The sequence below is a fragment of the Microcebus murinus genome, chromosome 12 (genome assembly GCF_040939455.1).
Source record: "Microcebus murinus isolate Inina chromosome 12, M.murinus_Inina_mat1.0, whole genome shotgun sequence".
Taxonomy (NCBI): domain Eukaryota; kingdom Metazoa; phylum Chordata; class Mammalia; order Primates; family Cheirogaleidae; genus Microcebus; species Microcebus murinus.
Window position 1 is genome coordinate 7467177 of NC_134115.1, and position 22802 is coordinate 7489978.

At 46.1% G+C, this 22802-nt stretch overlaps 1 protein-coding gene across 1 annotated transcript; it reads right to left on the minus strand.

Annotated features, from left to right (window-relative positions):
• Positions 1–5934: 5934 nt before the first annotated feature.
• FAM240B (family with sequence similarity 240 member B) lies at positions 5935–10618 on the minus strand. Its single transcript, XM_076009217.1, has 2 exons — positions 10476–10618; positions 5935–6028 (listed from the first exon to the last, which is right to left on the minus strand). Exons 1-2 carry the CDS (start codon positions 10616–10618, stop codon positions 5935–5937), a joined length of 237 nt encoding a protein of 78 aa, XP_075865332.1.
• Between the last annotated feature and the right edge of the window lie 12184 nt (positions 10619–22802).

Below are 22802 nucleotides of genomic sequence, written 5' to 3' on the forward strand. Positions count from 1 at the left end.
CAGCTAACATTGCCCCGACTCTTCCTGGTCTCCCTTGGGTCATGGGACCACCCCTGAGCCAATCTGTGGCATCAAGAGGCTGTGACACTTCTTTGATTGGCCAGGCCTGTGTCACATGACTAGGGGTAGGGTCAGCCCTTCCTTCACCCGCAGAAGGTAAGTTGGAGACAGGTATCTCCCTCCTCTCTGCTCGCTACTGTCGCAGGGGAAAGGAGGACTAGACACTGGTCAGGCACAGCCAGCGGCCTTCATGATGAGGGAACTGTGAGCTGGGCTGTCTATTCTCTGGCTCAGCCTCGGTAGTTCCACATCTTAGAGTTTAACCTCAGCAGATAATTGGCAAAACATATATATATATATATATATATACACACACACACACACATATATGATGGTCATTGTAATGCTTTTTCTAGTAGTGAAAAACCAGAAAGTCTGTCAAGAGGGAATTGTTAATGACGTATGAAATATCCAGAAGGGGTAACATGACCTTTCTATGGCATCATGTCTGCAATAACATTTTCAAGAAATTCTTTGTTAATCATAATAAAATAAAATATGCTTAAGTAATTCATCGTTATGATTCTGAACTTTTATTAAAGTTTTATTTTTATTTAAAAATGAATTGTTCAAGTAAATAATTCATATCTAAATACTATGTAGCCAACTAAAAATGATGTAGGTCTATGTTTATCAATTTTAAGATGCTCACAACATATTACCAAATAGAAACCCCAGTGTCAAAAATCTATGATAATATCTCGTTTTTGAGAACTTATCTATCTTTTTGAGTACATGTAAGTAGAGCAATATTAGCAGTGTTTATTGCTGTGGAGTGGCACTGTGGATAATTTTTATACTTTTTTTCTTTCCTGAATTAATATATTTTTAAATTAGAAAAAGTCAATTATTTATTATTATTTTTTAGGGACAGAGTCCCACCCTGTCACCCAGGCTGGGGTGCGGTGGTGCAATCCCAGCTCACTGCGGACTTGCACTCCTGCTCCCAGGACCCTCCTGCCTCCGCCTTCCCAGCAGCTGGGGCTTCAGGTGCAAGAGACTGTGTCCGGCTTCCTTATTGGAGAGATGGGCCTCACCATGTTGCCCAGGCTTATTTTCAAAGAAAACTCTTCTTATTTTCTAAGCTAATGTGAGATTCTGGGTGTGGGAGAGTCCTATGTTCCTCCTTTAGAAGCTGCATGTTTTCAAGGAAAACGTTGCTGGAGCCAAGGTGAAGGGAGTTGCCCCGGAGCTCCTGATTCCCAAAGTCCACTCTCCTGTCCTTGTCATGGTCATCTGGGGATGCCTGGCTTTGAGCCTGGCTTGCACTTTAGCAGTCTCACGCCTTTTGGGGGAGGTGTCCCAGTGCTGTGTTATAAATAATCCTCTGGTTTGTCCAACTGTCCTTGGGTACTGCCCACCTCGTCTGCATGCCTGGGACAGAAATATTTTCTGACCAGTGCCTCTCTCCCCTTCCCTCCTCTCTGCCTGTGTGCACGGTCTCCAGGATGGAAGCCTCAAGTGCCATTGTGTCCCCTGGGCTGGGCACAAGCGGTTCAGCTTGTCTGCACCAAAGAGCCTGAGGACTTGTGCGCTGGTCTGGAAGTGGAGGGCTCTTTTCAACTTTCCTGTTAAATTGCTTTGCGAAAAGGGACGCTTGCTGGTTTAATTTCTTCTGTCCCTAATACTGAATCATGTCTGGCTGTCCAAAAGACAAGAGGACCTTTTGTTGCTACTCGTTGTCAGACATAAATAAAGCAATGGTTTAAATTCAGTGAAGCTTTTTGAGCAGCTAAACTCTCCTCTAAGTTGGTATAATTCAAGATTCTGCCATTTTTCTATCTGTGTTTTACACAAGGTTATTAAAGGAAAAGTGCTAATTGACTTTGAAATAAAAGTCTGGAAGTTCGGAAGTGTTTACCTTGAGTTGCAACATGAGACAAAATTGCCGTGTTTTGGTGCCTGTATCTTACTGCTTGGCCACACTCTCTTTTGTACCTTCACTCACCTTGAGCAGAGTGGAGGATCACATAAGGGGTGTATTTTCCAAATAAAGCTGTTTGGCTAATCATAGTTCTAACAGAGACAATCCCTAACATCTGCAGAGTGCATTCTCCTCGCTGCTGCCAGGGTTGTTTGACTAAGTTACTAAGACATGTTCTTAGCAAGTTACTCCCTCGCTTGAAAACCTTTGATGAGCCTCCACTGCCCGTGTGATGGTCCCAACTCCTCAGCTCAGCATTTCAGGGGCCTTCCCCATTTAACCCCAACCAACCCTCTGTCCCCTCCCACAGTGACCGCACAGAGGCCACCTCCTGACTTTGCACAGCCGAGTCCTCCGTCCAGGATGCCCTTTGCCCCCGCTCGAGGCCTGACCTTGCCCTCTCTGGGGGATCTCTTCACCCCCCCCACGACCCCGCACACTCCTTTTTAAGACCTTACCACGCAGACTGTTTTACCCATGTGTCTCCTCCGCTGGATTCCGAGCCCGCTGGGGAATCGGTTTCCGCCTCTGGCCGGGCTTCGGGTCTCCTGGCGGCTTGATAAACACATGGCTCCCGAGCCCCACGCCAGAATCTCTGGGAGTGGGGCCTGGGAATCTGTGAATTCAAACATTTTCCAGGTGATTCTGCCCAGCAAGTGGGCTTGGTAACCGCCACCCAGAGGAGCCTGTTCATGCTCCCTGGGCCCCGCTGGGACAGCGCCAGGGAGCGGGGAGGGAGGAGGCTGAGAGCCCGGGCGCACGGAGGGCCCGCTCTGAGCCAGGTCCTGTCTAGGGGCTTTTATACCTGCTCGTTTAATCCTGCCACCTGGGGAAACGGCTGGCGACATGTCCATTACTCCAGACGAGGAAACCAAAGCCGGAAGACCAGGCGCTGTGCCCCAGGTCCCCAGTGGTTAGTAACGGAGCTGTTAACAGAGCTAGCTCTGCGGTCTCTCTGGGCTCATATTCTTTCCCCTTAGCCCATGTTAAATAAACTCTAGACAAAATAAATGAATGTCTACGTTTTAGACACTCCATCCCCTGCTCCCCTAAATTCAATCAACATGCAGGACCTGCCCGTTGCATCCGCTCACGTCCGTCCTGGGCACGGAGACCTCGGACTCAACCTCCGAATGCATCTCCCCCTCTCGCGCCGCCTCCCGCCGCCTCCCCTCGAGCCCGCCTTGCCAGCAGCAGTGAAGTGGTCACTGAAACCCGAAAGTCCGCCAGAGCCACTCTGTGTGGGGCCGTCTTGCCGCAGGGGCCTTCCGTGTTCACACAGACAAGTATGTCTGCTGTTCCTGGAGAGGCCCTGGTGGGCGGACCGGCGGCTGGCGAGGCGCAGGCCTCCTCCGCCCTCTGGATCCCCAGTGCGAGCGACACCCAGGGTGCGTGTCACCGTACAGTAAGAGTTTATGCAAGTTGACGTGGAAGGCGCTCTTTAGAAACATGGGCACATAGTGAGAGTAAGCCCTTCGCAGAAGAGGAAATCCTCCTAATGAACAAGCAAGAAAAGAGACTCGGATCTCTAGTGGTCAGAGACACAGAGCGAAGTCACTGAGCACCCCTGAGCCTGGAAACAGACAACACCAGCCATGGCACCGACTGCTGGCGCGTGAGAGCCGTTTCTCACAAGCTGCTGGTCAAGGGGGAATTTCTCCAGTCTTTCTGGGAAGCATTTCAGTAACATGCTAAAAGTAAAACCACAAAAACTGTGTTCTAATTTCCCATTCCTGGGCATATATTTCCCAGTATAAAACCACTAGGATGAAGGACCGATGGACAAGAGTGCTTACTGCTGTTCAAATGGCAAAAGTCTGGAAAGTATGTGACTGTCCATCTCTAAAAGAATTGTTAACTGTATTATGGAACAGCCATATCTTGGTACAAATGGCCCCATTAAAAATGCGAACTGGAGCTAAGCTGACCTGGATACGCTCGTATGAGGTACGGGTGAGTGAGGAACGCAAGAGGCAGAAAAGTATAGGATCCTGTTTTGCAAAATGTTATCACACGAACACAGCCACACAAAGCCTTTTACATGTAGAGTGTGTGTGAGCGTGTGTGTGTGTTTGTACATGGCTATGTAAACACGGAGAAGACCACGGAGGTTGTTACCATGGGTTGCTGGGGCGTGAGGGTCGCAGATGGCAGGGGGTGGAGAAGAAAGAGAAGTAGCGTCCAGTCAACAAAGACAGGCAGAAAAGGTTAATAAAAAACTGTAATAAAATCAGATCAGCATGCGCAATATGATCATGCCTGTGTACTTACATAACACCATATACGTGTGTATTTGAAAATCTGAAAAAGTTAATAATGCAAATCTAATCAGTGCACTTCTCCACCTGAAACCTGTCAGTGGCCCCTGTCACTCTGGTTCAATGCCCAAGTGTCAGCCTGGCTCCCAGGCCCCGCCGTCCTCTCCCTCTGCCACAGACCCGGTGCCTCGCAGTGCTCTGCTACTGGCACGCATGTCCCAGTAGGCCCGGCCAGCCCCACATGCACACACTGCCCTGCTCCCCTGTGGGTCCTCACGCCTGCTGTTCTCTCTGCCCAAGACACCCTCCCTGCTCCCTTTTTCTGGATGACTCTTACTCATGTTTATTTATTGTTTATTTATTGTGTGTATTCAAGGAGTACAACGTGACATTTTGATGCGCCCTTATACAGTGAGGTGATTGCCAAGTCTAGGTCTCAGCTAAGCGTGGCTTTCTCTGACCCCCAGGCGCAGTCAGTATCTTGATATTTATTCCCAGGTTCTCTGTCTTTACTAAAGATCTATTTTATTATCAGCCTCCCCTTCTGAACCTTGCTCAGATATTCCCAGCTGTACTTGACAGCTCATTGCTTGTGTCGCAATTGAATTAAGGGCACATAGCAGGAGTCTGAGCACTGTACCCGGATCTCCTCCCAGTGGGGAGGGAGGGAATGTTTCCCCGACCCTTCTTGCCACCTGCGGTTCTCCCAGCTGCGATGAGGCCTTTCATTTTGGGGAAGCAGAGGCAGCAGGCTATGCCGGCACGTGGCACCCGTGAGGGCTGGGGTGTCCTCTCCAGCACCATCTCACACTGTCCCCCACGGCACCCTCTGTGTCCCTTTGGCCATCGGTGCTCCTTGGCTGCCCAGGGCTCCCAGCTGTCCCTCTGCTCCTGTCCTGCAGAGAGGAGCCCCAGGCAGAGGAGCCTCCTGTAGCAGCCACCTGTGCCGTGGTCACGTGCGGGGCCTGAGAGGAGGCTAACATGAAGGTGACTTTAAATTCCAGAATGCGTTTAGGCAGCTGGGGCTGACACTTGCTGTAACACCAGAGCTAACCAAGACAGGAGAGAGGGTGCCACCACCAAGTTTATTACGCATCATCCTGCTTTCGTTGCATGTTTCTAATTAAACATGTTTATGAGAAAAAAAACCCTAAATTTATAGGAAGAAAAAACGTTAGTTCATCTTCAACCCATACTGTTAGTAAATTCTTTTCATAATAATAGCTTTATTTCTGCAAGCAGTTACATTTCTGCATTCACAGAAAGGGAGGAAAGGGAGACAAGATTTTATGACTCTCTTTTTCTGGGAGACCTGGGGAAGCCAGGTTCCCGGCAAGGTCATGGCCCTCAGTAACTCACGCTTAGAGAAAACACTCAGACTTCAAAATGAGAAGAAAATGTGGAAATACATTATGCTACATGGATCTTTGAAACCTGGGGCGTGCTAATTCCAAGGGCTTTTTATACTACATAACCTGGCGTCCTGTCCCGCTTGCGGTCATCCTGTCCTCTGAGCAGAGGATGGGGCTGGATGACAGCTCCCATTAGCACTGGGGGAGGCTTCACGTGCAAATCCCCCAGCAAGTGGGACAGTGTCCTGCTTAGCGAGGCAAGATAACTTGGGTGTGAGCTTCTTCTGCTAGAAAGGTGCCGGCGGAAGCTTGTCATCTGGGCAGCTGGGAGGCGAAGCTCTCAGTCCTCGGGGGTCGCCTGCTTCTCCTTCCCGTCGGGGTTGTCCAGCATCCGCTGCCTCCTCTCCAGCCGCTGCCTCCACTCCTCGCGGAGCCTGGCAGGGGACAGCGCGTGGTTAGTGCTGCTTCTCCACACCTGCTGCTCCACTGCAGTGTTTGCGTTTCTTTCTAAAGAATATTTTTAAAAGAATCCTGTAGCTTTCACAAGTGAGTAAAGACAGCAAATAAACAGAGGAATGGGCAAAGACTATGACTAGCTTCCCCTCAAGCCCCGAATTCAATCCTCCGCAAACTGATATGCGGATGCAGTGGAATCCCAACCGAAATTCCAGCAAGGCTTTTCTGTAGCTACTGACAAGCTGACTCTAAATTTTACATGGGAAGGCAAAAGAAGATTAGCTGCGCACTGCTGCAGAAGAATGCAGCTGGAGGACTCAGGCCGCCTGACTTAGAGACTTACTGGAAGTTTCCATCCTCAGGACAGGGCAGTGTCAGCAAAGAAACAGACAGATCAGTAGCACCGAACAGAGTCGGAAATAAACACACAGCAGTCTGGTGGGCTGATATTTGACAAAGGGTGAAGGAAACTCAGTGCAGAAGGATTGTCTTTAACAAATCATGCTGCAACACCATATATCCATAGTCAGAAAGTAGACTTGGGAACTGCTGTGGTCTGAGCGCTTGTCTCCCCTGGAGCTGCAACCCGAACTCCCACTGCAGGCGCTAAGCTCTGCCCAGGCGTGGGCCCAAGGAGAGGGGAAGGATCTGGAGTCGTGTCTGAGGTCCTGGGGGTTAGGTAAGACACGCTTCTTACAGGAAAATTAGAACATACAAAAAAGAATAAAAAATCAAACTTGCCTCAATTTTCTTTCTTATAAATAACCTAAAATGAGTATATTGCTTAATACTCTTCCATAGCCCAGTCTCTGTTCTTCAGAATGATTCCCAGAGGTGAAATCTTATCACTTAGAGGGTATAAATATTTTGAAGGCTCTCGGCACCCCTTACTAAACTGGCTTCAGGACAAAGTCGTGCGTAAAGCTCTGCTCAGTTCGGGCCGGGAAGGAGTGGGCAGCCCCCGAGAGCGGCCTGTTCTGGCGGCTCGTGCGTGAGCACATCAGCAAGGCCTGAAAGCCTGCACGTTGACAGAGGATGAGGGACATGGGGGACATTGCCAAGACACCGTTTGTCATCTTCATTGTGCCTCAGCTTTCAGTAGAAACGAGCGACATGCGAGCACCGTCTGCCTGTTCGAAGGGGTGGGAGGTCTCACGAGGCCCGCTGCCCTCCCATGAGCGGGCGGCCCCGGCGAGGGTCCTGCGCGCTGCTCTGCCCCGGTGGCCAGAAGTCGCTGCGCTTAAGAAATGATGGTTTATTGAGCTTATATGACCTTCTATTTTTATGTCCACATAATTATATTTCTTCATCGTGGTTATGAAGTTTTCATCCTTTATTTTAATCTGTAACTCACCTCTGCAACCTAGAGACTACCCAGGTACACATGCTCTTCCTGTCAGCATCTCTGAGGGGCTGTCACCAAATCTGCCTCCACCTGCATGACTTCTGCCACGTGCTATGTTTTAACACTCACTAATAAGGGTTGCTGCCTCAGTGTTTCATTGAACTTGGCGGATGTCTTAATATGGTGTGGATTCACTCATTAACAAAAGGGACTTTAACTTTTACTTGGTGTGGTGGCCTCGGCCATGTACCACTCAGATAGCTGGAGCATGCCGGACTGGCGGCTGCAGCTACTTCTCATCTGTGTCAGCCCAAAGTCAAAGACCAAGGCCGAGCTTCTCGCAGGTGCTCCCAGCCAGAGACTGAGCACAGCCAAGGTCCTGATTCAGGCCCGTTCCTGCAAGATGCAGAACTTCTTTAACAGGTGATGGTGGCTCAGGGACTCGCCATTAGTCTGGCCAAAACTTGCTGGGCCTGCAAATAACTATGCAAAATTCATAACTTCCTAATTATTTTAACACATTTTACAATAATCTATGCTCTTCAGGTTACTTAGGTCTATTATGTCTGCATGGTGAAAATACCACGTGCTGAGCTGTTACTGCCAAACATCTCTTCTGAGCTGCCTTGACTGACATCTCATTGGAAGCAAAGTTGACAAACCCTATCAATCAGGCAGGGCTTGATTTATTGTTTTGTTCATTATCTGAAGTAAGGTTTGGCCCTCAGGCCAAAAGCTGTCTTTGTAAATAAAGTTTTATTAGAATACAGCCCTGCCCATTTGTTTACGCATTGGTGTAGCTGCTTTCACACTGCAGTGCCAGAGGTGAGTAGTTGCAACACAGACCACATGACCTACAAAGCCAAAGTATTTGCTTTCTGGTTCTTTTCAGAAAAGTGCTTGCTCACCCTTGGTTTGGACTTAAATAAGGGACAGAGAAAGTCTCAATAATGCAGATTAAGCTTAAAAGTGTGTCATGTCTTATTACTTGTGAAGAGAAAAAACAAAATACATAAAGATTAAGGAAATATTCTTCTAATACTAGAAAGCTATTATCAACAGTGTGACTTTTGCTGAACTGGACAGTAATCAAGCATTTACTTGCCATCCGATTTTGTCAAATCATGGTTCAATTGTAACCAGTGGTTCACTGCAGATACAAGAGGTTGGTGAAAGCTGATGAAGGCACACTGAGAAGGTGGCTATGTGGAATTCATAATAAAGAGCATTGTACAGTTTCTTATTACTTGTAAACTGCATGCCATCCGCCTTTATATCAATAAGATGTAAACACATGTATCTATCTGTGTACATACATTTTTCCCCAGAGAGCCGGTTGTTAGTATTTATTAGCAAACCACAACTTCATTCTCATTGTTCTTTCACAGGTGCTCCACCCAATCATTCTCATACACATCAGATGTAGCCTTACCCTCTGCTTCTCAGAAGACCTGGATTATGAATCTTGAAGCCTCTCGGCACCTATTACCAAATTGGCTTCGGTAAAATTCTTATTTAAAACTCTGCTTAATCATGGGCCCCAGAGAGAATAGAAAGGATCTGGAGTGCTGGCCTGATGTCTGGTGGTGCTTGGATTAAACTCGGGGAAAGTGCATTTGGTAGGATGCACTTACTCTTGGAATAGCATTCAGAAATCTGGGGTTCATAGCACATCTTTTTGCTTTTTATAGCAGCTGTACCAACTATTTATTGCCAAATGGTGAAGGATTCAGGTTCCCATCCACCCAAATGCCCTTTAAATCCTGTTTTATGAATATTTAGACTGTTTGCTGCCCTTTTTTCTGTCAATATCTTTCATCACTGTGTTGCTTCTGTTTATTTTTGGGTTCTCAGTAAACTGGTGAATACAGATTATATATCGAGTTTTTATTTTGCTGTAGGGAAGGTCTATATGAGGAAGATAATGCTTCAGAATTGGTCTACAAATCAGGTCTATCAAAGGGGTGCTAGAGCTGGCATTAAAGCTCAAAGAGAACATTTTTACCTTCTGCCTGGAAATTACTGGCCTCACTATTCAAATGGAGACCAAGTAATGTCTACTGTTTATTTTTCTAGATTCTTCTGGTTCGTGGAGAATTTGTAGTTAATATCTAGGAGCACAGAACCTCCTTGATGAGTGCAGGGCTTGACTAGACGGCAGGACAGTGCTCGTGAGATCCTTAAGTCACGTCATAATGTCCTTACCGGGAGCCAGTGAGGACACGGGGCCACAGTTATGGGTTTCCTATCATGTGCCAGGCATTAAGTATATGTGCCAGTTTGGGTCCTCCAGGAAGCAGATTTGGGGGAAACACTTGCTCAAAATAAAGTAGGGAGGAGACTGGAGTAGCCAGGGGGAGCCTTTGGACGCTGCTGATCTGAGAGAGGGAGGGAAGGAAGCAACATGGGGTAGGCAGAGGCGGAGCTGAGGAAGTCGGTGGGGCTGATGGAGAGCCCCTGAGCAAGCTCTGCCCCCGAGGGGCCCCTTCAGGCAGGAATTGTCTGGACCAGCCGGCTGCAGGATGTGTGGCCTGGGCTCAGACTCGGGGGATCCAGAACGGTGGCGGCCAGCACTGGCAGCGCTGTGCTCCCAACGCAGCGATGTTTAAGGAGCTCTGGGTGGGGCACTTCTGTGGCTGCCACACTGTGTCAAGAACAGTAGAAGGCTAATCCCTGTCCTCTAGGCATTCGTGGCTGACTGAATCATCATCTCCTAGTTCCGACCTCAGCACTCCCATCTTAATCTCTGTGCTTCTGTTTTAACATGAACGGTGAGGTGAGGGTTTCGGGCTCCTGCTCCCTTCTCGTAGGGAACTGCCCGGATAGTTGGTCTTCCCTGGTGGGGAGAGACGGGCCTGAGCCTGTTTCCCTGTGACCTGCGGCCCTGCAGGACATGTGATGACCCCTCTCTGGGACCTGGGAGGACGATAAACTTTTTCCTTCCAAGCCTGTCCTCGTTCCCTCCTGTGGACACTCCTAGAACACCGGATGATGAAGAGAAGTCAGCCCCCCACATTCACACCTGGTACATTTCTAGGCAACTTCTTTTAAAAGTAACTATAGAGAAACAATCCACATACTTGCTCAGGGCACTTCTTCCCCGACGATCTTCTTCCAGTTCCCGGTAACAAGTCTGTTTGCTAATTTCTTTTTCCCAGAAGCTTTTGAGCTCATGACAGGTTTCGCAGCAGAAGATTTCCCGACGGATGTATTGATTGTTCATCTCCTGAAATATAATAGAAAAAGCAATCCCAGTCCTTCAAATGAAGCCACTCTAATTTTGGAGTGATAGGAAAATGAATTTGAATCTAGACACTGTCATTTATACTTTTTTGTGACCAGACACACCACACACTCTTATCATGAGTCTGTTTCCTCAACTGCAAACGGGAACAAATGGCTATGACAGAGATATCGAGAAAGACTTTCAAATGAACTGAAATAAAAAGGGTGTCTGCTAACCCTTCTAGATGATCTGATTCTACAAGTGCCTGCCCCTGTCACAATCTGAGCTATTTTACAATTCTGTAAATTACAGAACAATTATAGTAATGCAAATGATTCTTGAACACAGAAATTCAAATACATTTTTCCCAGTGGAGTGAAACTGATGTACCTATGGATGTCAATACATTTTTCATTTATTTGTAAACTCACTTCAATGTTATTAATTGACTATATATGTGTATTTTTAAATTTCCCTTTGAATCAGTTGTAATATTTTACTGTTTTTTCTTTATTTATAAGTAAAATATTTGATATGTGTTCATTCTATATTTATATGAGTCATGATTTTAACTATTTAAAAAATCAGCCTTTAACATACTTCCCCGTTGTGTGTACCTATGTGTATATACATATATATGGCAAACAATAGACACTCAGTAAATGTTACGCTCTTCCCACTTTCTCCTCCCAGAGTAACAATAATCTCTGCCATCTATTGAGCATGTAATGAATAACAGGGATGTTCTATACACTGTTCCATTTGATGCTCACCACAACTCTGAGGGGTGGGTGATTCCACACTTGTTGTTCAGATCAGGAAACAGAGAGGGAGAATGGGCCAATGGGCACATGACTGGACATGGAAGAGCGAGAGTTTGGACCTAGATCTGTCCGTCCTCAGGGTGGCTGCTCTTTGCCCTACGGATGTCAGATGAGCTTGGAGCAGAGAAGGGAGAGAGGACGTTTCCCAAGTGCCTGCTATCTGCCCGGTGCTCTCTGGTGATCCTCACTTGTCACACAAAGCTGTGTGACAGCTGTTGTTTTCTCATTTTCAACATTTTTAATTAAAAATTTTAAAATAATTTTAAAATGTGTGTTTTAATTGACAAATAAAAATTGTATATATTTATTGCAGATAACACAATGTTTTGAGATATGTTGCATTGTGGAATGGCTTAGCTGAGCTAATTAACATCTCGTTTTGTGCATAAAGAAGCTGATTTTCAGAGGGGCACTAAGTGACGGTGCCGAGGTCACGCAGTGTGAGAGTGGTGTGGCTGTCAGAATTGGGGCCCACCACCCCCCGATATCGCCCTGGAGAGGAAGAAGTTTTAAGTAGGTGCCTTCTCCCCCTTAGGAGCCCAGAGAACTTACTCTTTCTTGCGACTGATAGACACCAGGGTGTTCATGACAGTGAGGCAGTTTCTTGGAGAGAAGGATTCAGTCTCGCTTTGTTCATAATGTGTCAAAGCATTTAAAAGCTGCTCGGCTATCCTTCATTAAGTCAAATTAAATGACCCCTTTCCAAATTATTTGTTTTCGTAAGAAGAGCTGGCCTGCAAATGGCAATGGCCCCTTAGAGCATCTCAGACGTCGTCGAGGGAAGGTGTGAGAAGCAATTGCGTTGTACTTTCTGGGCAAGGAAAATGCTCAGGTCCAGCCATCTTCTGCGGGCACGCCAGACGGGAAATGTGCCCAGGAGCCTCGGGAAGCTCTCTGTGAACCCGGGCCGCCCTCCAGCCTGACCTGAGCACATGCTCCTGTTTTTCAAGGGTGTTCCCTACTTATTTTCTTCCCCAGGCCAATGAATTCAGTGTACAGAATTCTAATATATTCCCAGCCCCTGAACATTGAAGGAGAAGCTGCTAACAAAACTGCATCATGAGATAGAAGCAAGATGGCGGACGAGGAACACCGCCAGACAAGACAGAGTGTCTCTGCAGAAAAGACAGATTCTAGCGGAATTTAGAAGAAAGAAGCAAGAAGGCGAGCAAACATCGGAGGAGGGTCGGAAGGAGGGGTACCTGAGACCACAGGAGACTCCACGGGAGGAGGTTGCAGAGGAGAACTGGAAGCAGAGACCTCCGGAGCAGCCCAGAGACCAGCGGCAAGGGTAGGCACAGCGATTAACTTTCCCCTCCCTTGCATCTCGGACTGCTGGTGGGCTCTCCAGCGGGTGGAGAGACCTGCGGACACCAGCCCAGAGACAGCCACCGCCAGTGAGCAGTAAGCCTGTAGCGGACCCGGCATCAGGTTCCCAATTCCTGCAGGGCACTTCCGTGTGCACAGACCTGAGCCTCGCAGCAGACGCCATATTGCCTCTTTCTCCCCTCCCCCATCCATATCCGCAGGTGCCAAGAGAGACAATATAGCCACCAGCCAGAGGCATCTCCAGGGAATGGGACCTTCCCTTTTGGGGCCCTACAGCTGACTGAAGGGGACCCAGACGGTGAGCTCCACACCCGCCAGCCCTCCCAGGTGCTGCTCCCAGGTGATCCCAGGAGAACCGGGCAGACCCTGAGGCTGAGAGACATAGACCCACCTTGGGCTCCACGTGGGTGAATTGGGACTGGCACTCCTCTCCCTGGTGGGGATATAGTTTGAACTCTGGGGCCCAGAGGTCAGACCTGCAGACCAGATCCCGTGCACCCAGGTCTCGCATTGCCTGGGGCACAGAAGGGATATATGTGAACAGCCCACTGAGGTGTGTGTGCCTTCAGGGTCAGATCAGCATCCTAAAGGGTAACCTTCCTCCCAAAGGGAGGCCTTGCGCCCAGCCCAGGTGGCGTTCCTGTGCAGGGAACCTCCCCACCAGCATCACAGCCAGGGGAGGCCCAGTAGCGTGAGGTCTGGTCTGCTGGCAGAGGCCCAGGAGTAGCCACGGAGTTGAGGAGGATGGAAAGCAGCGAGGCCTTTTCCAGATTGCAGGTCTTAGCCCCACACCCACATGAAGACTTTCTGACTGAGCAGGGCCATTCCAGCCCCTCCCTAACAGCTTTTCTCTGAAGCAGAAAACAGAACTTTGACCCCTATTAATGGCATTGGTGGTGCCTGAAGGCAGGTCTACCCAACACAGCTCCACCCAGACTCACTCCCATACTAGCCCTCACAGAGGGGGAGAAAAGGACACACCTGGAAGTCCCAGGGCCCCACCCACCACCTGAGGGACTAGAGTGCCTCTCTAGAGGAACAAGATCTGGTCACAGGACACAAAAACAACAGTGTAGCCTGTTTCTGCAAACAAGCACCACCTACTGACAGGGAGGACATTCTGCACACCCTTTTCACGGAACCTACTGACTCATCATACAGGGAGTGGTCAAATCTCACCCACAACACCACCTACCCGCTCAGAAAATTAACAAGGCATGTGAATACCCAAAAGAAAACCTAAAGGAAAGAAGCAACAATTGATGGACATGAGAAGAAATCAGTGAAGGAACTCTGGAAATATGAAGAACCAAATGGAAACCACACCCCCAAAGAGAAACACCAGCCCCTTAGAAATGGACAACAACAAAAATTAGGCAATCAAACTGACAGAAGAGGAATTTCAAATGTGGATCATAAAAAAATTCAATGACCTGCAAGAACAACTCATAACAAACACAAAGAAACCACAAAAAGCCTCCAGGAACTGGAACAAAAGTTCACTAAAGAAATCTACACTATGAAGAAAAGTTTAACCAAACTCCTAGAAATGAAGAATCAATTCAGGGAACTACAAAATACAGTGGAAAGCCTCAAGAACAGGGTAGATCAAACAGAAGAAAGAATCTCAGAGATTGAAGATAACACCTTCCAATTAAATAAATCAGTCACACAGATAGAGCAGATAAACAAGAGAAAAGAGCAAAGCCTACAAGAGATGTGGGATTATGTGAAGAAACCTAATGAGAGGGTCATAGGGTTACCAGAAGGGGAAGAAGAAAACACCCAAGTGTTGGACAAAATATCTGAGGATATAATAGAGGAAAATTTCCCAGGCCTTGCTAAAAGCCTTGATATACAAGTTCAAGAAGCTCAGAGGACCCCTGGGAGATTCAATGCAAATAGGAAGAACTCACGATATGCAGTCATCAGACTGACCGAAATATCAACTAAAGAGGCCCTTCTAAGAGCTGTAAGATGAAAGAAGCAAGTAACATACAAGGGAAAGCCAATTCGAATAACACCAGACTTCTCTACTGAGATGTTACAAGCAAGGAGAGACTGGGGCCCCATTCTCACTCTTCTGAAACAAAGCAATACTCAGCCTAGTCCCTGCAGGAATCTTAGTCCCTGAAAAACTAAGTTTTGTATATGAAGGTGAAATCAAGACATTCTCAGATAAGCAAAGACTGAGGGAATTCACCAAGACAAGACCAGCCCTTCAAGAAGTACTCAAAACAGTGTTACCCATGGATCAGCACAATAAACATTCATGAATGTAATTCTAGTCAAAGCTAAAGATCAAAGCCCAGATACTACAATGGCTCAAGAGAGAAAACAAAGCAACAAAGTTCAACCCAACATAATGAACAGAAATCTACCCCACCTGTCAGTTATCTCAATACATGTGAATGGCTTGAACTTCCCACTAAAGAGACATAGACGGGCCGAATGGATAAAAAAACACAAGCCAAGTATCTGCTGCCTTCAGGAAACACATCTAACCTGCAAGGATGCAGTTAGACTAAAGCTAAAGGGGTGGATAACAATATTTCAAGCAAATGGAAGCCAAAAGAAAGATGGAGTGGCGGGGCTGATTACAGATAACGTAGTTTTTAAATCAACATAAGTAATAAAAGAAAAAGAAGGTCGCTATATAATGGTGAAGGGTACAGTCTGATAAGAGGACATAACAATTCTAAATATATATTCACCCAACCTTGGTGGACCCAGATTCATAAATCCAACTGTACTGGATCTAAACAAATGGATAAACAACAACACCATTATAATTGGAGACTTTAACACCCCACTGACACCACAGGACAGATCCTCCAAACAGAAAATCAACAAAGAAATAATGGACTTAAACAGAACCCTAGAACAAATGGGCCTAACTGACATTTACAGGACATTCTACCCCCAAACCACTGAATATACTTTCTTCTCATCAGCTTATGGGTCATTCTCTAAGATTGACCGTATCCTAGGACACAAAGCACATCTCAAACAATTTTAAAAAGTAGAAATTATACTATGCATCTTTTCAGACCACAATGGAATAAATGTAGAAGTCGATCCTAACAGGAGTCCTCATTTTTACACAAAGTCATGGAAACTAAACAACCTTCTGCTGAATGACCACCTCATAAATGAGGAAATCAAGATGGAAATCAAAAGATTCTTTGAACTAAACGACAAAGGTGACACAAGTTACCAAAATCTGTGGGACACAGCTAAAGCAGTCCTGAGAAGAAAGTTTATTTCCATAAATGCCTATATTCAAAACTCAAAAAGATCACACATAGACAACCTAATGAATCATCTCAAAGAGCTGGAAAAAGAAGAATAGACCAACCCCAAACCCAGCAGAAGAAGTGAAATCATTAAGATCAAATCACAACTAAATGAAATTGTCAACAGGGAAACTATATGGAAGATTAATAAAACAAAACGTTGGTTCTTTGAAAAAATAAACAAAATGGATACACCATTGGCTAGACTAACAAAAATCAGAAAAGAAAAATCTCTAATAAGCTCCATCAGGAACAATAAAGGAGAAATTACAACTGATGCCATGGAGATACAAGATATAATTTATTAATACCACAAAAACCTCCATGCACGCAAACTGGAAAATGTGTAGCAAATGGACAGTTTCTTAGAAACACACAGCCTCCCTAGGCTCAACTAGGAAGAAATAGAATTCCTCAACAGACCAATATCAAGTACTGAAATTGAAACACCAATAAAAAAGAAATAAGCAGCAATAAAAAATAAAAGTCCTAGACCAGATAGTTTCACACCCGAATTTTACCACACCTACAAAGAACTGGTGCCTATCCTGCAGAAATTATTCCACAACATGGAGAAGGATGGAATTCTCCCCAACACATTTTATGAAGCAAACATAACCCTGACACCAAAACCAGGAAAGGATGTAACAAAAAAAGAAAACTACAAACCAATATCCCTTATGAATATAGATGCAAAACTTCTCAACAAAATCCTAGCCAGTCTAATCCAGGTGCTTGTCAAGACAACAATTCATCACAACCAAGTGGGCTTCATCCTAGGGATGCAGGGATGGTTCAACATACGCAAATCTATAAATGTAATTCACCATATAAACAGAAGAAAAAACAAGGAGCATATGATCCTCTCAATAGACGCAGAGAAAGCATTTGACAAAATTCAACACCCTTTTATGATAAGAATGCTGAATAAAATAGGCATAGACGGGGCTTACCTAAAAATGATACAAGCCATATATGACAAACCCACAGCCAATATCATACTGAATGGGGAGAAATTGAAAGCTTTCCCACTTAGAACTGGAACAAGACAAGGTTGCCCACTATCTCCACTTCTGTTCAACATAGTGCTGGAAGTCCTCGCTACAGCAATCAGACAATAGAGTGGAATTAAGGGCATTCAAATGGGAGCAGAAGAGATCAAACTCTCACTCTTTGCTGATGACATGATATTATACCTAGAAAACTCCAAGGATTCAACCAAGAGACTCCTTGATCTGATAAATGAATTTGGTAAAGCCTCAGGATACAAAATCAATACACAGAAATCAGAGGCATGCATATACGCTAACAACAGTAAAAGTGAGAACCAAATCAAAGACTCAATTCCCTTCAAAATAGCAACAAAGAAAATAAAGTACCTTGGAATATATTTAACTAAGGAGGTAAAAGACCTCTACAGGGAGAACTATGAAACACTGAAGAAGGAAATAGCAGAGGACATAAACAGATGGAAGAATATACCATGCTCGTGGGTCAGCAGAATCAACATTGTTAAAATGTCTATACTACCCAAAGTGACCTACAGAGGCAACACAATCCCTATCAAAATACCATCATCATTTTTCCCAGATATAGAAAAAATAATTTTACCCTTCGTATGGAACCAGAGAAAACTCCTTATAGCAAAATCAATCCTAGGCAATAAAAACGAAATTGGAGGTATCAATTTACCAGACTTAAAACTATACTACAAGGCTATAGTCATTAAAACAGCTTTTTCTGGCACAAGAACAGGGACATTGACCAGTGGAACAGAGCAGAGAACCCAGATATAAAACCATCCTCATATAGCCAACTAATCTTTGACAAAGCAGACAAAAACATACACTGGGGAAAAGAATCCTTATTCAATAAATGGTGCTGGGAAAACTGGATATCCACATGTAGAAGACTGAAACAAGACCCACACCTTTCACCTCTCACAAAAATCAACTCACGCTGGGTAACTGACTTGAACCTTAGGTGTGAAACTATTAGAATTCTAGAGGAAAATGCTGGAAATACTCTTCTAGACATTGGCCTAGGCAAAGAATTTATGAAGAAGACCCCAAAGACAATCATAACAGCAACAAAAATAAACAAATGGGACCTGATCAAATTAAAAAGCTTCTGCACAGCCAAAGAAACTGTCAAGAGAGCTAACAGACAACCCACAGAATGGGAAAAAAAATTCACAAGCTACACATCTGATAAAGGGCTGATAACTGGAATCTATTTCAAATTCAGGAAAATCAGCAAGAAAAAATCAAACAACCCTATCAAAAAATGGCCAAAGGACATGAACAGAAACTTCTCAAAAGAAGACAGAATAATGGTCAACAAACATATCAACAAATACTCAACATCTCTAATCATCAGGGAAATGCAAATCAAAAGCACATTGAGATATCACTTAACTCCAGTGAGAATGGCCTTTATCAAAAAGTCCCCAAACAACAAATGCTGGCATGGATGAGGAGAGAGAGGAACACTCCTACACTGCTGGTGGGACTGCAAACTAGTTCAACCTCTGTGGAAAGCAATACAGAGATACCTCAAAGCGACACAAGTAGATCTACCATTTGATCCAGCAATTACACTACTGGGCATCTATCCAAAAGATCAAAAGTCACTTTATGAAAAAGACACCTGCACTCGAATGTTTGCACAATTGCAAAACTGTGGAAACAACCCAAGTGCCCATCAATTCATGAGTGGATTAATAAAATGTGGTATATGTATACCATGTAATACTACTCAGCTTTAAGAAACAACGGTGATATAGCACCTCTTGTATATTCCTGGATAGAGCTGGAACCCATTCTACTAAGTGATGTAGCTCAAGAATGGAAAAACAAGCACCACATGTACTCACCAGAAAATTGGTATTAATGGATCAACACCTAAGTGGACATATAGGAGTAACATTTATCGTGTGTTGAGAAGGTGGGAGGGGGGAGGAGGGGATGGGTATATACAAACACAACGAGTAAAATGTGCAACATTTGGGGGATGGACACGCCTGAAGCTCTTACTCGAGGGGGGAGGGTGCATGGGCAATATATGTAACCTTAACACGTGTACCCCCATAATACGCTAAAATAAAAACAATTAAAAAAAATAACTGCATATTTTACATTTCATTCATTGGTCTAGGGGTGGAAAGAGTGCCCACGTATAGCAGTTGTTTCCTGAGGTTTCCTTTAGGCTCCACGGTTACCTAAGGCATCTCATTTTCCTGATGAACACATTGCAGATGAGAAAATAGTAAGTTGCTCTGAACTGGGAGAAAGGTATTAAATCCAGAACTTGCTATTTAAGTGTGCAAAAGGTAACACACTCCTATGCATAATTTATTCACAGATTCCTTTGTGACAAAATGCTCCTAAAAATTTCAAGTTCATATTAGGTATTAGGTAGTCAGATAAAGCATAATTTGCTGAAATAGATACCACTGACATTTTTTTCTTTTCTTAAAGTGTAGGACAAACATATTATGCTAAAGACTTCATTTAGAAGACAAGAGTGGCCTGTGCAGGAACACACGTTGCTCACGTCACCAGGTGTTTCGCATCCACTCTGCTTGGGAGGAAGGTGTGGTTTGGATGTAGAAGGAGGAATTGTTCTAGCAAACACTGCTGCTGCATAACCATGAGCTGAGTTAAGGGAACAGCTGAAAGCAGGTGGTGTCCACACACCCAAGGAGCAAATTAATCCTGGTGAGCCTCAGGAAATTAGGCTATGAAGAATCCCACGTGTGCTGGGTTTGCTTCCCATTCATTCTCTTTGGATCAAGAAGCACTTTGGGGGGCTCTGTTTTCATTAAGTAGCTTGAGTGTAGTGGCCATGACCTTGACCTTTGGAAGGACTTAAGGAGGGTCAGGAGCTCAGATGCCCTTGGGAGCAGCCGCTCTAGGGTTTGAAGGGCACATGTTCTGCTCCAAGAGGTCACTGTCAAAAAGGAGACCAACACCGTCCTGACCAAAGAAAACATGTTTTGACTGGATGCTGTCTGAGGGCTAACTACATGCCCCTCTTAGGGGATGCATTCTCTGTCTACAGAGAGAGCCTTCTCTCTCTCTTCCTTAGCTTTTACCAAACCCTCCTCCCTGTGCTCTCCCTGCAGGGCCTATTTCAGAGAACTATTTCGCTGTCTCTCTCCGTCCTGCTTGTGAGCCTCTCTGAGCAGCCCCTTTCCCGCTCTGCACCCCAGATGCAAATACCGTCTCTGCGGCCAGACGCCCGATTGCTGTCATTCTAGCAGCAACTGGTATCAGAGTTCTTCACCAAGCCTCGGCCCACCTGTGAGGGCCATGTGGACACAGCTGTCCTGCAGGCAGGGAGGCTGTGCTCTCACAGGCAGGAGGGCAAGGGAGCCGGGAGGGAGGGCGGAGGACCTGCTGTCAACCTTGTGGCGGTGGGCAGCGACTTCAGTCGCTCTGAGCCGGAGTTTCCTCACCCGTGAAGTGGAGATGAAGGGTGGGAACACAGAGGACGGTGCCTCACGCACAGCCGGCCACTTGCTCTCCAAAGTCCGTCCAGCTCCGCGCCACATGCTTGTCCTCAGGGAGCTCTCAGTGCGCTGCCTCACCCCTGGCAAGCATCAGTAATGTTAACAGAATTTGAACCACCACTTGAATACATTCTTGTCTTTAATTTGTGCACGATATGGAACGCGTTGCCTCTTATTGACTCAGTATCTAAGGTTTATCTATCTCTGTTGCTGGGCTGTCAGAATTAGAAAGCCTCAGGTCACAGGGTAAGGGCTCCCGGCCCGGTGCCGGGCGGTGTCCTGAGAAGCCCTTAGCAAAGCTCGTGGTGACGGGTGTCACCCCACATCATTTAGGGCGGTATATTTGCAGGCCCTTGGTGGTCAGGCCCCGTAATCACATTTGCTGAGTGGTGCTGAGCATGCTTAAGGAGTGACGGTCTTGCTAAAGCTGACAGTGGCCACCGTGCTAAGGACGAGGCTCCTTGCTCCCCGTATGTCACAGCCCGCTGCTCGTTTCGAGGGGAGCTGCTGGGGAACCTGAACTTCAGCATGTGGGGCTATGACAATCTGTAAGAACGTCTATGAGACGAATTTATTTTGCTTTAGACGAGCTATGCCATGCTAGTCCTCCCCTGTTTTTTTGCTTGTTTTACATTTGCTGCCCCGTTTCCCGTGTGCACTGTGGGCTGCACGGTGGTAGCTGTTGCCGCCTGCTTTGTATCCTCAAGAGACAGAATTGATAGCAATGTTAGAAAAGCATTTTTAGGAAAATATCAAAATAAGACAGGAGAGAATAAAAGGTGTCTGTTTCTCCCTGGGGGCACTGATGGAAAGCCTAAGCACCACAGTTGCTCACTCAGCACCTGCACCTGGGCCAGGCAGGGAAAACCGTCACCCACATGCCGTAGGCACACGGTGCTGCCGCTTCCGGGCTCCAGCGAGAGTGAGCAGGCGTCATTCCCTCAAGTTGTTCTCTCTGTGGGGTCAGGAAGAAGGGAAATCACTACGGTCTCCCTTGGGGTGGCTCGGTAGTGTTTTATTGTCACGGAAAAAAGAAATACTAAGAAATGTGCAGACACATAAAGCCATCGGGTACCTGAACCCTCCCGAGCCACTTTGAAAGATCTGTAAGATTAAACTCCTACTTTTTACATGAGCAACTTTTCGAACTCGGGTGTCTCCATTCTATTCTTGCACAACTGGTTTTTTAATAAACCCAGTTTCAGATCGTTACGCTCACCCCTTCTAAGTTTCAGCTTGCCGTCTTCATGCCGTGGAGTGTGCAGATTGGAGGGAGAAAGGCTTTTCAGGGGAGCGTGTGAGTGCCTTTGATGTCTTTTTATTTTCCTCTAACCCTGAGATTCTCTAAAAATATAGATAATCTCTTTTCCTTGACTCCCAGATAATTGTGTTTTCCTCCATCCCCAACAGCTTTAAAATCAGGAGCAGCAAATTTAAATAACTGTAGTGGCCAGAAAGCCTCGTAAATGAGTTATCTGGTTATTGTCAAATCAACACTCAGGAATAGAATCTGTATCTCCTGCTCGCCTCTAAACATCAGGTTCACTGCATTTATTTTTTGTTTCCCCTATTTTTATAAACTCACGGGTACAGGGAAACATTCCTGTTTTGTATTACAATAGACAGTGGGGTAAAACGCATTGGTGTTGGAGACTGAAACTCAGCACTGGGCGACAACTGGGGTTGGAAATGGGTTCCAGACGGAGCTGGCCTGCCCCTCTAAGGGGTCCGTGAAACCTGCTTCCAAGCCTCACCTCCTGGCTGGTGGGCTGCAGCTCCGTGATCTCAGGCTTAGTTTTATGCTCTTTATTGAGTACTTGGTGAATGCTCCTCACTCTTCAAAGTGCTCTACAGCTGCCTTCACTTCTCACGGCAGCCCTGCTCTTCCTCTCATTTCACAGAGGAAGCTCAAGGAGGCCAGCCGCTGCCCGAGGTCGCCTTGGCGATGGCGGTGGGGCTGGGATTGAGACCTGCCCATACCCAGAGCCCGGGTCCTCCCCTCACACCCTCGGCCTGCCGGACAGACGGGCAGGAATGTGGGGAGCAGGTCGGTTAAATGTGCGCTGAGAATCGTGCAAGTCATCAGTTCTTTATCAAGGCAGAGCTGGATTAACTTTTGTTTCCAGGATGACTCCCTGCTTACACATCCAGACAAACCTCCCTTCTCCTCTCCAGTACCTTCCGTCAGAGGTACCCACTGTCACCAGTTTTATGTGTCA